This window comes from Pristis pectinata, chromosome X, assembly GCF_009764475.1.
Source record: "Pristis pectinata isolate sPriPec2 chromosome X, sPriPec2.1.pri, whole genome shotgun sequence".
Classification (NCBI taxonomy): domain Eukaryota; kingdom Metazoa; phylum Chordata; class Chondrichthyes; order Rhinopristiformes; family Pristidae; genus Pristis; species Pristis pectinata.
The window spans coordinates 4,287,633-4,301,088 of NC_067450.1; the positions used below are offsets into that span (position 1 = coordinate 4,287,633).

The window sequence follows — 13,456 nt, forward strand, 5'->3', positions numbered from 1 at the left end:
TCAACAGGGATTTAAAAAAGTCGAATTCCAGGAGTTCAGTGACAATGACTGCCCTCAATCTCAAACTAGCCTCCGACTAAATGCAGCGTCAGGGAGCCCTGGTAAAACTAAATTCAGTGGCTGTCAAGGGGAAAATGCTTCAAAGGTTCAAGTAATTTCTCAAGCAAAGGAGGATGGTTGAGGATGTTAAAGGTCAGTCATCTCAACAACTTTCAGCCTCGTATCATGGCTGCAGGAGTTCTTTGGGGAAAGTGCCTGAGATGCATCCATCTTCAGCTGCTTCATCACTGACCTTCCAACTTCAGGTGAGAAGAGGGCATATTGTCTGACTTTTAAACAATGATTAGTTCCATTCACAAGTTGATTGCTTCTGTTAAGTGGAGGTGGGTGGCAGAAGAATAAGGGTGGAGTTGGTGGGTCTGTGAGAGAGAATAAGCTACAGGGCAAATAAATGGGGAAATGTCTGTGACAGGAATGATCGAAGAGTGGACATGGATTTGATGGGCTGAATGTCTTCCTGCACCACTTTAAAAAAGAAAGAGAATATGTAAGGCGATTAAATGACAAGTGACCTCCATTCCACACATAGTCGAATACTCCACCATCAAAATCCTAGGGGTTAAAGTTGACAAAGCAAGCATTTCAGTGAAGGTAAGGAGAGGAGAGTTGGGGAAATAATGGATGTTCCGAGTTGTTGAATGAACTTCATACTGCTTAATAAAATTTGTCTAATAGATCTCTGTGACAAAATAAAATGGCATTATGAGAACAAAAATGTACAAATAGCTGAGGATAGCAAGATAAGGGAAAGATTATGCAATTTTTACCAGCCTCTGGAATTGTGTATAATTTAATTAAGCTATTTCTAGTTGATTTTAACTATATGAAATATTTCAAAATTCAAGATTAACATGAAATATGGTGAATTTTTCTTTAGGTTCTCGTAGGAACTCATTTCCAGAACATTACAGAATTGGTTTCTAAAATACATGGAGAGATTTGGTAAATGCAATATAGTGTTCAGAATTTGCTCCTCAAGTTGCAGGGTTGGGCATTTTTAGACTACAAATCCTTTGGTATTGTTTGATGCTGTGGGTCATTTCCTTGTGATCAGTGTAGGCATAGACACTGAGGAGGCTGTCTCAGATTCATTTCTTGGAAGAAGCATTTCCAGGAAGACAGGTTGCTAAAAGTATGAAAATACCTGGCAGTAGTGTGGCCTGATTTATGTTCTCCTTGAGGCTCAAGTTACATTACAAAATAGAAGAGCAATATTCCCTTCAAGCCTAAAACCTTCTGTATTTGGCTGAGTTGATTTCACCCCTCCCCATTTCATAAAAACAGTTGAAGAATCCTTGCTGACAAATAATAGTGAACAGATTTTTTTTGAGTGAATTTTGTGCGTTTGTATTACTAATTATACAATGCGCTGTGTATATGCAGCAGTTCACTTGAAATATGATGCAGTGAAACACTTCTACAGGTCACCCTGTGACTTTTAACAATAGTCTTTTATTTGTATTTAGAAGCTGTATTCTAGGACCTTGACATCCGGTAGGTGTGTTTGTGCTGTTAAGCAGCTTTCCATAGCTCTGCATCAAACTTGGACATCTTGGTAATAGAAGCTGCCACAGATGTACAAAAAGGGATTTTGCAGCAAAAATGTAAGGAGGCAGCTCCTGGATGTTGGACTCGGAATCTAAATTAAACAAAGCAGCTGTTCCATAATTTTTTTTAGAAGCAAGATAACTTTAGGAATGTATTAAATTTTTATGAAATCTTCTCACCTTGCCCCACCCCCTCTCCTTTCGTTTCAGAAATTGGCAATTAATTTGAGTAAATATTTTTTGTAGATCAGCACTTCCATTGTGACCTACCATTTAAACCCCTAGCCTCACAAGTAGCTAGGGTTAATACATATTCAGTTAGAGGGATCTTGCCTTTGACAGCCATGTAAAATTATAAAACTGAGAGAGAACGTGACTTGAGGTATGGAACAAATAAATTTAACTGAATGTCTATGAATCAAGTATGGTGTCCAGTAATATTTCTTTTATGTTTCAAATGTATGTTCCATTGTGTGTTCATGAATTAAAGGTTTAATTAGTATTTTAACAAATCTTTGTAAACTCATTAGGAGGTGGACATCTTGAATTCCAGAATTAAGCATGATTGACTATTCCTTTGAGTACCAGCAATAGGAATTGTGAAGAGATGTTTTAACTTAGTTTATGTGCACAAAATTCCAATTGGGGCATGAAGAAAATGTGGCCAATTCAATGCTTGTTGACAAGTCACAAATTTAACAGAATAACAAAGATTTTTTGATTTTTTTTTGAGATTTAATTCATCCAGTTATACTAAATGTAGAAGGTGCAAGTGTAATAAATACTGGCAAGCTAGAGTACCATATGTACTCTGGTGCTAACGTTTGGCAGCTGCCACTCTATTTGGCTTCTGTCATCTTGCAGCTGTCTGGTTTCCCTTGCAGACGAAGGGAATTACTTGAGCTGCTGTTACTTTAACCAAATAAAGTTTAACACTTATAAATGGTAAATGTGCAGTCAGTTCAATAAATGTGTACATTAATTATGCTTCTGAAGAATTATGTCCCCTTTTTATCAAAAAAAAATGTGGAGCTCTTGTGATGAGAGGGTGCAGAATTGATTTTGCGCTTACTTCGATATTGAGTTTGAGTAATGCCAGTAATTGGGAGCTCCAGGCTTGGGATCAGGGAAGTTCCAAGCATTGGGCTATTGTTAAACACCGCCTTGTGGCTAAAGGAGGAACAACTTTATAATAGAAAGCAAAGACCCACCAAGCCCCTTGGTGGTTAAACTGTGTGGATTATAAGGGGAAGGAGACTTTGCTTTGGCTTGACTTTCGCTAAATGTTTTCCATATTTCCTCATTTGGCCAAAATATTTGTTCTGCAAATAAACAATTTCTTCAGCATCCATCTCTGGAAACTTTGAGGGCTGAAAATAATGTTAATCATCACAATTTCTTATCAGGATGATTCCATTGCACTGTGATAATATGATCATAATGTGCTCCGAGACCACAGAACCATTTGATACATTCTGCCTTCTCCACTCCAGAAGCGGATAGCCAATTTTGGCTGCAATCTGGGAACTAGGTGAGAGTGGACAAGATATTCGTCATTCTCCCAATTGCAATTTTAAACTTGCAGCCTATAAATTTGTGATGCTGTAGTTTTCATTTTCAGAAATTAAGCAGTCAGGTATTGTACTATTTTGCTTCCTTCTTAAAACCCTATGATAATGAAAACTGAGTTGCTGTTCACACCTTAAAATTAATTTTGAGCTATTCAGATTGTCTTTTTAAAAAAAATCTTTCAAAAGAAATTGTGAATTGGGCTGTTTCATCGACAAGTACTTATTGACGAGCAAGACTTGTTCCATGCAACCTCAGCCATGCCAATATAACCTCAATTTCCTGTGCATTAATTTGTGTCCACATTTTGACTCTCCTCTGGACATGAAGACCTATCCTTTCCACCTCCCTTTTTGTTTCTTTTGGATTATCTCCAAGTGTTTTCTTCTCTCCTTTTCTCTTGTCCAGACATGCCAACTTTCCCTTGAAGACGTTCCTGCACAGTCTGCTGCAAGGGAGTTAATCTCACAGTATCTTGGTAAATCAGTAGTTGACAACCTTCTCGGTATTGTAGAATGTTTGGCCGCAGGTTCTTGCCATCCTGGCGTGATGACATTGATTTTCATAGGAACTTGGCAGTTGGGTGCTGGCATTTAACCCACCCACATGGATGTATATCATACTACCTGCCCTGACCAAACTACTGTGATAGCAGTATGGTTTTTCCTCACTCACTTTCAAGTTTCTCTGGCGGTGCTTATTTGAGTGCCTCATATTTTCCATGCCTTGCTTCTCTACTTTAAAATTGTACCAGTTTTCTCAGTGAGATCCACCCTCAGCCTTTGATGATTTCAGTCTTCGTCTCCACTTGCTATCCCTTCTTTGAATTCACTGCGGTTCTGTCCTTTCTAAGCCTTTTACCTCCACCCTTTTGTTTTTCTTCCTTCCCCCTCCCCCAACTCCAATTATAGGCTTTCCACACCACATTCATAGCCGTATTATGCAATCACGATTACCATTCTCTTGACTGCAGAAGACTAGTTTCCATCCATGTCCTTGTATCCTTCACTGCTCACATCTTCCTACCCTACTTCCATTTTTGTTCATTCCTCCCCCCTCCCCCAACGTTCTCCAGTTTTTTTTGCCCATTTTCCTTCTTTGCCCCCAACAAGCTTCTATTTTCAAACAATGCAACTCCCTAATCCCACTAAAATGCTGATCATGTATATTCCCTTCTTGAAATCCTGTTGTAGTTAACAAAGTAAGTGGTTCCATCATAATGGCTTCCTTTCAAGATTGTTGCTGTCATTCCACCCCCACCCTCTTCAAAGTAAGACACCCCAGAGCGTCTCTGATCCTGCGAATTACCACTCTGTTTTTAGTCTCCATTTCCTTCGTAGCCTTCAGGTGTTTGGTTTTGCTCTACCTCCTAATTGCATGTCCACAATTCCGATAACACAGCTCCTTCTACAGAACAAACTGAAGTGGTCCTGATCAAAGTCACAAATTTCATCTGTGACTGAGCATACCGCACTTCCTTCCTTAACTTTTCCCACTGTCTTCAATGTGGTGGACTTGCACCATCCTCCAGTGCCTCATCCGTTTTCTGGCTCAGTTGGACTGCCCTTGGTTCCATTCTAATGCATCCATTTGTGTCCCGTTTCCATTAATATCCCTAATTTCCAAGGATCTGTATTTGGTTGCTGCCTGTTCCTCATCCTTGTGCCCTGTGGTAACCTAATACTCATGAAGGTGACTTCCATGTTTACACTGATGATGCCCAGCTCTACCTCTTCATTTTTCTTAACTGTTTCTGTGCTGCTGGGTTGCTGCGTCTATTTTCTTTTAAAAAAAACCTCCATGAAACCTACCAAATTGTGTATTTCCTGATGGCTTCCTTCTGACTATACACTGAAATAATGTGTGGCATTTTATAATGTGCCCTTAACATAGAAAAATGTGTGTCGTTGCTCTTTAGAACCTTCAATATAAGGTGATTTTTTTTTACTCTACTGTTCTCCATGGAGGTGGGGAGAGCAGAAGAAAAGATTTAGAAGAATTATCAAGGCAATGAAGATGGTGTTGATTTGGGTGTGAACCGCACAGTACTGGAAAGAGTAGACACTTGTGGAAGAATGAAGACAAGCCATGTGTGTTTTGAGCTAGTTGAGTCTCGTGGTGACAGCGTGAATGACTGTTTTACTGGTGGGTTGACTGAGCTATGGATGGAGATGGACAATAATATTATGGCAGTAGAAGCAGGTAGTGATTGTGATGGTGAGGATATGGGGCTGGGTACTTGAGTCAAACAGGATAGAAAGGTCCTTAACAATCTGTCTCAATCTGGAATGGTAACAGGAGAGGAGGTTGGAATTGGAGGTGGGGGAGAGGACAATCTATAGCTGAAGAAAGTTAAAACGTTATAGACCAAATATTGGGCAAGCAGTCTGATAGTACATTACAATAAATGGATCGAGAGAGGCAGGGGAAATGTGAAATGAAGTTTGTCTGGAGTACGTGTTGAGGTTGATCCATCAGTGATGTCAGGCATACAAACTCATTCCAACAGAACTGGACAGTGAAGAAATACAGGAAAAGAATGGCTTGGTTAGCTGTGATAGCATAATGGTGAAGAAGGAGTAATGTAACAAATAGTTTTCAGCTTCTCTTAAAGTTAAATATTGTCTGAAATTGAGAACTGAAATTCTGTTAATTTTCACAATGCAAGTGACATTTTTACCCTGGTTCCGATAAAGCATGTTATTGCACATTTGAGACTTTGGCTATATACTGACACGTCCAACAAAGCAAAATTCGGAAGGTGTCAATCTATGAAAGTGGAGTATTTTGTTAAAGGGAGTTTTGTTTTGGCAGATGTTGAATTTGTTGCAGTATTTGTTTTGTACTGTTATGCAAATAGAAAGCTGCCACTTTATAGATCTAGTAGCTTGACCAAGGGTTGAAGGACCTTCTCTGTCATTGTAATAGAGCCTTGCTTGTGTTTGTTCTTTGCTAATTCCAGATTCTCTGCCATTTTCTTGGTTTTAAAATTAATTTGACCTTTTTCAATTAGGTACAATGTGGTCTGTATCAAGGTGAAAGCTGCTGAATGAGGTTGGCAGGTTGTATGAGCTGCTCGTCACTCTCCAGCTGGTAGTTCGTTTAATTAATGTATTAGAAAAAAATCTTCAGTGTGAGAATTAACTAGGCTGTTTCGTTTCTTTAAAAATGAAATCTTATTATGCCATAATGTTCGGGAGCTTTTTATTCAAAAAAGGAATTTTTTTGAAATGCAGGTTGCTCACCTCATTCCATTGTAGTTGCTGTCAGTTCTGGAAGTTGAAACAAGGAAAATGGTGAATGTTTTGGGTGCAGAGTGCAAGCAAATCATTATTGATGTGCTTTTTTCCCCTGTGTGGATTTAGAAGACACATACTTTTGTAGACAAACTTTATTTTTAAGATTCTTACTTAAGTTTTCTTACTGTGTAGGTGCAATAGATTGCCATGTAAATGGAATCAAATCCTAATGAACATTGGGAAAAGCATGATGATTAATACTGCGTGGAAGATCAATAATTCTGCGTGGAACTATGCCGACTGACTGATGTGCAAGATTTCTGCCTCTGTCCAGTAAATCTGTGACACTGCAGTGGAATCTAAATACAAATAGATGCATCTATTAATGAGTGAAAAATTAGCCACCTTGTGTGCTGCAGTGAATTGGACAATACATTTAGAATATATCAAGTGAACTGAATATCGAGATCCTTCATTATATTGAGCCTTGATCAGTATTCAGTATACGAGTCTTGGCCATACATCAGACATCTATGCTGGTACTGTATAATAAATAACTGAAGTGTTTGGTACGTGGATCAGCCATTATCTAGAATTATTGTACTCTTGCAGTGATGGTATTGACCCCAAATATCTAGAATGGCTGCTTAAGTTTGAAACTGTGTATCACAATGGTACTGTGTTTTGTTTAGCCATCTTGTTTCTGGATATGTTGTGGAATCCTCAGATCAAAACTTGATTTGAGTCTTTTCATATTTTTGGAAGTGGCAATTCCCAATGCAAATCAACAGTGTACTGTTATTTGCATCCATGTTGCATTCAGTTTTATTTTTGCAAGCCTTTTCCATGTGTAAATGTGTTTTGAGCAACAGATTACAGTCCTAATAATCCTTGGAAATTAATATAAATCCTTATTTTAAAAAAAATCCTTTTGTTTTTTGTGCGCAGGAAGCGGTGACTCTTCAATGGACAAAGAATTCCCTGGGGCAATGGTGGGTCCCACAGTGAGCACACCCAACAGTCAGCACTCTTCACCCAGCCGTTCTTTGAGTGGTATGTCTAATTTTTTTTCAATTATTCATTGGTTTCACTCATTTAACCCTTATTGGGCTGTTGTGAAAGGTCAATTCTGTATCTCTAGAAGTCAGAATTGATTTTCTGAGCATGAATAGAGAAACTGGTTTTAGTCTATTTCTAACACTCAATATAGATGACACTTTTTTTTTGCAGTATTGATTTGGCAGGAAACAAACGTGCTTCACAAGTGTTTAAGGAAATTCTGTACTGAAATGATTAGGTCCAACAGGAGGTAGGATCTTTTGTTTCCATGAATGAAAGATTAACTCGTATTTATCTGATATTTGATAAATGTGAGCAAGTCGTTTGATCGTGAGACTGGTCCTCCTAATGGAGAAAGCAGGCTAGAATTTGGTGGAGCAGAGTACACTGAGGTGTGTCCTGTAAATTGGAATTTTTTTTCTCCCTTTCCTGTTAGCTCAAAAATTTTATGCAAGTGGGAAGTACAAGTTGACCACTGATAAGGTTGGGATCTTGAATCTTGGTGAATGATGGGACCAAACAGCCAATCTTAATTTGAGGATAATAAGAGATGAACAGTGAAAGCAGAGGATGGAATTGTCACATTTGATGCAAAAGCAATAATTTAGTTTCAGAAAAACTTAAGAAGAAACAAAAAACTTGCATTTTCAAATCATCTGGGAACTAGTTGCTAGCTACAGGAGTGAGACTTCATAATTAGTTCACTCTTCCCGGGCTGGAGAAGTTGAACGGCACAGCAAGGACATAATTCTCGTCATTAAGAGGATCCTGGCTTTAAATACAAATCCCAGCTTTCTCTTGTGCGTTTTGGTCCTTATTTACAGCAATTTCTTAAAACCTGAATGAGCTTCAGTTTTGCAAAGCGAAACAGTGGAGTATCACAAATCATTCCATGATTTATATGTCAAAGTTGAGTTTATTGTCGTATGCACAAGTACGTGTATGCACAGGTACAACTAAAAATTTACTTGCAGCATAATCACAAGCACATAGCATCAGAGACACAACATTCACAAGAAAAACATAAATTATACACAATTTTTACAAGAAAGAATGCAATTAGAACAAAAAAAAAACAAAGTACATTGTAGTGAAAGTGGTCATAGTGTTACTGAGATGGTGGTTAGGGCTGTGCAGTTGGTTCAAGAACCAAATCGTTGAATGTGTGGTGGTGAATTGGAATTGTGAATTGCTACAAGTTGCTGGAAGTGCAGTTAACAAGTAGTTACTTTGATGCAGTTTAATTGAAACATTACAATCTATTCCTTTTCAGATTTGTGATAATATCCTTGTATGCCTGTTATTCCAAGTCCTTTGGAACCAGGCAAGCAAGTTTGTCTTGTTTGCATTTTAGAACATGTTTGCAAGCTTAACATGTATGCAACATGGTGAATATTCCATGATTGATTAATCAGTGAATAGGCAAATATTGTGGTTACTGTTCATGTATTTAATTATTCATTTTTACTTTCATAAGCCTCAGTTCTCAATTTTTCCAATGAATATTGAATATCCAGCTTTTATGGTGATTAAAAATTACACGAATAGCTGTGGCACTTGAAGTCTGATCTATAATCGTGGTTTTGGCCCCTTTGCCCTTGCAAACCAATTAGAGAGTTGCACCGCACAGAAACAGGCGCTTCGGCCCAATTCCTCCATGCTGACTAAGATGCTTTCCTGAGCTAGTCCCATTTGCCTGCGTTTGACACATATCCCTCTAAACTTTTCCCATCCATGTACCAGTCCAAATGTTCTTAAAATGTTGTAATTGCACCATCTCTGGCAGCTCATTCCACATACCCACCACCTTGTGAGTGGTAAAACTTGTCCCTCAGGTCCCCTTTAAATCATTCTCCTCTCAGCTTAAACCTATGCCCTCTAGTTTTAGAATCCCCTACCCTGGGAAGAAGACTGACAATCCATCTTATCTATGTCCTTCATGATTTTATAAACCTCTTAAAAGGTCACCTTCAGCCTTCTTTGCTCCAGGGAAAACAGTTCCAGCCTATCCAGTCTCTCCTTATGTCCTGGCAACATCCTTGTGAATCTTTTCTGCACCCTCTCTAGCTTAATCGCATGCTTCCTCTAGTATGGCAACCAGGCACAGTGTCTCTAACATCTTTTACAGCTGTAACATGATGTCCCAACTCTTGTACTCAGTCCCCATCTGATGAAGGCAAGCATGCCATACTCTCACTTCACCACCTTGTCTACCTGTGTTGCCACTTTAAGGGAACTATGTACTTGTACCCCGAAGTCTCCCTGTTATACAACACTCTCCAGGGCCTTTTCATTCACTGTGTATGTCCTACCCTGGTTTGACCTCAAAATGCATCACTTTGCACTTGTCCAAGTTAAATTCCATTTACCATTCCATGGTCCACTTTCCCAGTGGATCTAGATTCTGTTGTAACCAATTTGCGTGTCATCCACAAACTTGCATGTCACCTACATTCACATCCAAATCGTTCATATATATGACAAACAACAGGGGGCACAGCACCAATCCCTGCAGCACACCACTGGTCACAGGCCTCCAATCTGAAAAGCAACCCTCCACTGCCACCCTCTGTCTCCTTCCACTAAGCCAATTTTGTACCCAATTGGTTATTTTGCTCTGGATCCCATGTGATCTAACTTTTCAGATCAGCCTACTATGCAGGATCTCATCTTCGTGGACTTTAGCAAGGCTTTTGATAACATCTACTGCCCTGCCCTCATCAAACCTCTTGGTCACCTCTTCAAAAAAAAAAGATCAAATTCGAGATGAGATTTCCCACGCACAAAGCCATGCTGACTATCCCTGATTGGTCCTTGCCTTTCCAATTGCAAATGGATCCTGTCTCTCAGAATCCCTTCCAGTAAGTTTCCCACCATTGATGTTAGGCTCACCTGCCTGTAGTTCCCTGGCTTGTCCTTGCATCCCTTCTTAAATAAAGGCACGATGTTAGCCATTCTCCAGTCTTCTGGTATCTCACCCTTGGCTAAGTAACACACAAAAATTTCTGCCAAGGCCCCTGCAATTTCTTCCCTTATCTCCCGTAATGTCCTTGGCTACATTTGGTCAGGCCCCAGGGATTTATCCGTCTTTACTGGCCTCAAGACTGCCATCACCTCCTCTTTCATAATGTCGATATGTTTCAGGACATCACTGTTCGCTTCCAGACCAACTTCATAGTAAATACAGACAAGAAGTGTTCACTTTAGGCCTCATCCATCTCCTGTGGCTCCACACGTGGATGACCACACTGATTCTCAAGGCGACCTATTCTCTCCCTAGTTACCCTTTTGCTGCAAACTCCCTTTCCTGTTGTAGCTGCTCAAATTTGTGCCCATCTTTCCTGGAACTCCATTTGAATCTCTCCATTCAGATTTTTGACTCTCCCACAGTACCAAAATGTTACTTATTAAAGATGCTAATAACACATGTAATCTTTTACTTCCTTTCTTGCCCTGTCTACTGCCTGATAACAAGGTTGATCACATCATCCAACTAAAATGGCTATCGACCATCATCCAGCTGTGTGGACTGCACCTGGCTGGTTTATTTCCTCTCCAGTTGAGAACAGAGAATCGCTTGCAATGACTTCTTTCTTTTCCTACGCCATTAATTTTTGTCTTTCAATGGATCAGTCCTTGGTCGCCACCTGTTTCTCATCTACATGCTGTGCCTTGGCAACATCGGCCTAAAACGTGTCAGGTTCCAAGTGCACTATGGCAACACCCAACTCTACATCACTGCACTCTCTTTCCACTACTCCACTGTCTCCACCCAGTCAGATTGCTCGTCCAGCATCCAGTGCTGGATAAACAGAAATATCCTCCTGCTGAGTCTTGGCAGAATGAAAGTCCCTGTCAGTCTGTTTCCTTATTACTGACAACATCTATCCACCAGCACTTAAAACTGAACCAGACTCTTTGCAGCCACTGTGTTGTTTGACCCTGATGTGAGCTTTGGACCACATATCCACTCCATCGATAATATCTGTGCCCTTTGTTTTACCTCTGGACCCATCTATTCCTATGGACTGTTGGCAGTCTTCCCTTGTCCTACACTTGGTAAACTTCAGTTCATGGGAGACTCTCTTCTTGTGTCTTAACTTGCACCAATCCCCTTCACTTGTCACCCCTGGGCTTGCTGACCTATGTTAACTCGTACTTCAGCAAAACCTTACTTTTTGAATTCTCACTTGTTTTCAAATCACTCAATGGTCTTGCTCCATCGCTATACAACTCTCCAAGATCTCTGTACTTTGGATTCTAGATATTCATCTTTCTAAAATCTGTGCTGTTTTAATCAAACTTTAGGATTTTGAGGGGACTTCTAAAATGGGGGAGGGACTGAAAGCAGTTGGGTGTGAATGCAGCTCTGATGCTGGACGCTTCTTTTGCATCTGCTACTTTCTATGTCAATATACCAATTTTGTACCAACATGGTAGTGAACTATTATTGGCCAGCTTGATAAAAATAAAATTCCAGACTAGGCTTACATGCAGTGAGATCACTATCTTCCCACTGAGTTTTTCTGTCCCTTGGGAGTTCTTGGGTCCTGCCTCGGAGATGTGTTGAGCATATAAAAATATTAAATACAAGTGCATTGGTTCTTGCTGGTTTAACGTAGTATGTTTTCCATATTTTAGGAGAACCCTTGGGATTTTCATCCAGGTTCCTTTTTATGATTTTTTTTTAATCACTGCCAAGCTGTGTTATGCTTTATGCTGAGCAGGATATGCCTTCAAGTTAGAAATGGCACGACTTGTCATTCTAAGCAATGATGTATTGGAACACCTGTGAGTACAACATGAAGCTTTTTCAGTATTCATAAATCAGTTGAAAACAAAGGCCTGTATGAAGTCTTGTCAGGATGTGATGCATTACAGGTACCTTCAGGTCCTTGTGAGACGACAGCTTGGGGAAACATTCATTCCTTGTGTTTTTCGTATTTCCTTACGAAATGGGAAGCTATTAAGTCCATTAAGTCTATGCTGGCTCTTGGATTAATTCTACAACCTATTCTCCCTCACATACTCATCAGCTACCCCCTTGCCTGAGCCCACTTCCACCACCCACCTAACAACCAGCACATCTTTCGGATGTTTGTCCATTGTAAAGCTAACCCTGACAAAGGAGAAAGGGAAAGGCAAGAAGGTGAAAACTGTAATCGATTCTAAGCTTGCCATAGAGCTGTTAAGTATGTTTTTGGAGATGGTGGGATTGTAGGGCCCAAGTTTTGTTCTGTATGTCTTGCTGGAATGATGTGCTCGATCAGGAGGCATGAGCATCAGTTGGTTATGGTTGATCCATGTAGTATGGGCACACCTCTCTGAAGCAAGTTCGCACCTGGCTTGCAGCATTACCAAGTATGATTTGACATTACGTCATACCCTTCCTTGCCTCTAACTACCTGAGAATCTGCCACCCCTACCGCCCAACCTTATTGTTTCTCTCTCCTCACATTTGCCTTCCTCTCACTTTTCCTGCCCTACTCCTCTTGCATTTCATATTTACCTTCTCTTCAGTATTTGGTGTTTGCATTTTGCCCTGCAGGTCACCCACATTATCAAGACTCTCCTTGGTCATAATTGCCTTGTCCTTTTCAGTACTGCCAAGGGTTGCCAGCTTTGATTGGATGGATTCTTAAAAGTTTAATCACATAATGTTCAAGCCCCAATCAGCATGTCAAGTTAAATAGACTTCTCTATATTTTCCCATTTGATCTTGTTACACCTAATAAATGGAAATATGCAACTTTTAATAACCTTATGATTATATTGCTAAGTGGCTAGCACTCTTGTGTCTGAAACAGAAGAAAATAGTTTAAAACCTCATGCCAGGGACTTGAGTACAAAAAGTTTGGCTGGTACTCTGGCATAATGCAACACTGTTGGAAGTGCTATCTTTCAGTTAAGCTATCAAATGGAGGCACCATCTGTTCTCATGGATAGTCGTAAACAATCCTCAGCACAATTTGAAAGAACGGG

At 39.9% G+C, this 13,456-nt stretch overlaps 1 protein-coding gene across 6 annotated transcripts in view; it reads left to right on the forward strand.

The window, feature by feature from the left end:
• ikzf4 (IKAROS family zinc finger 4) overlaps nt 1-13,456 on the forward strand; it is a 120,981-nt gene that overhangs the window by 66,384 nt on the left and 41,141 nt on the right. For all 6 annotated transcript variants that reach the window (XM_052009451.1, XM_052009450.1, XM_052009452.1 and 3 more), the window contains one exon: nt 7,364-7,468. In XM_052009451.1, the coding sequence (XP_051865411.1) occupies nt 7,364-7,468 (105 nt within the window). The remainder of the gene's footprint in view (nt 1-7,363; nt 7,469-13,456) is intronic.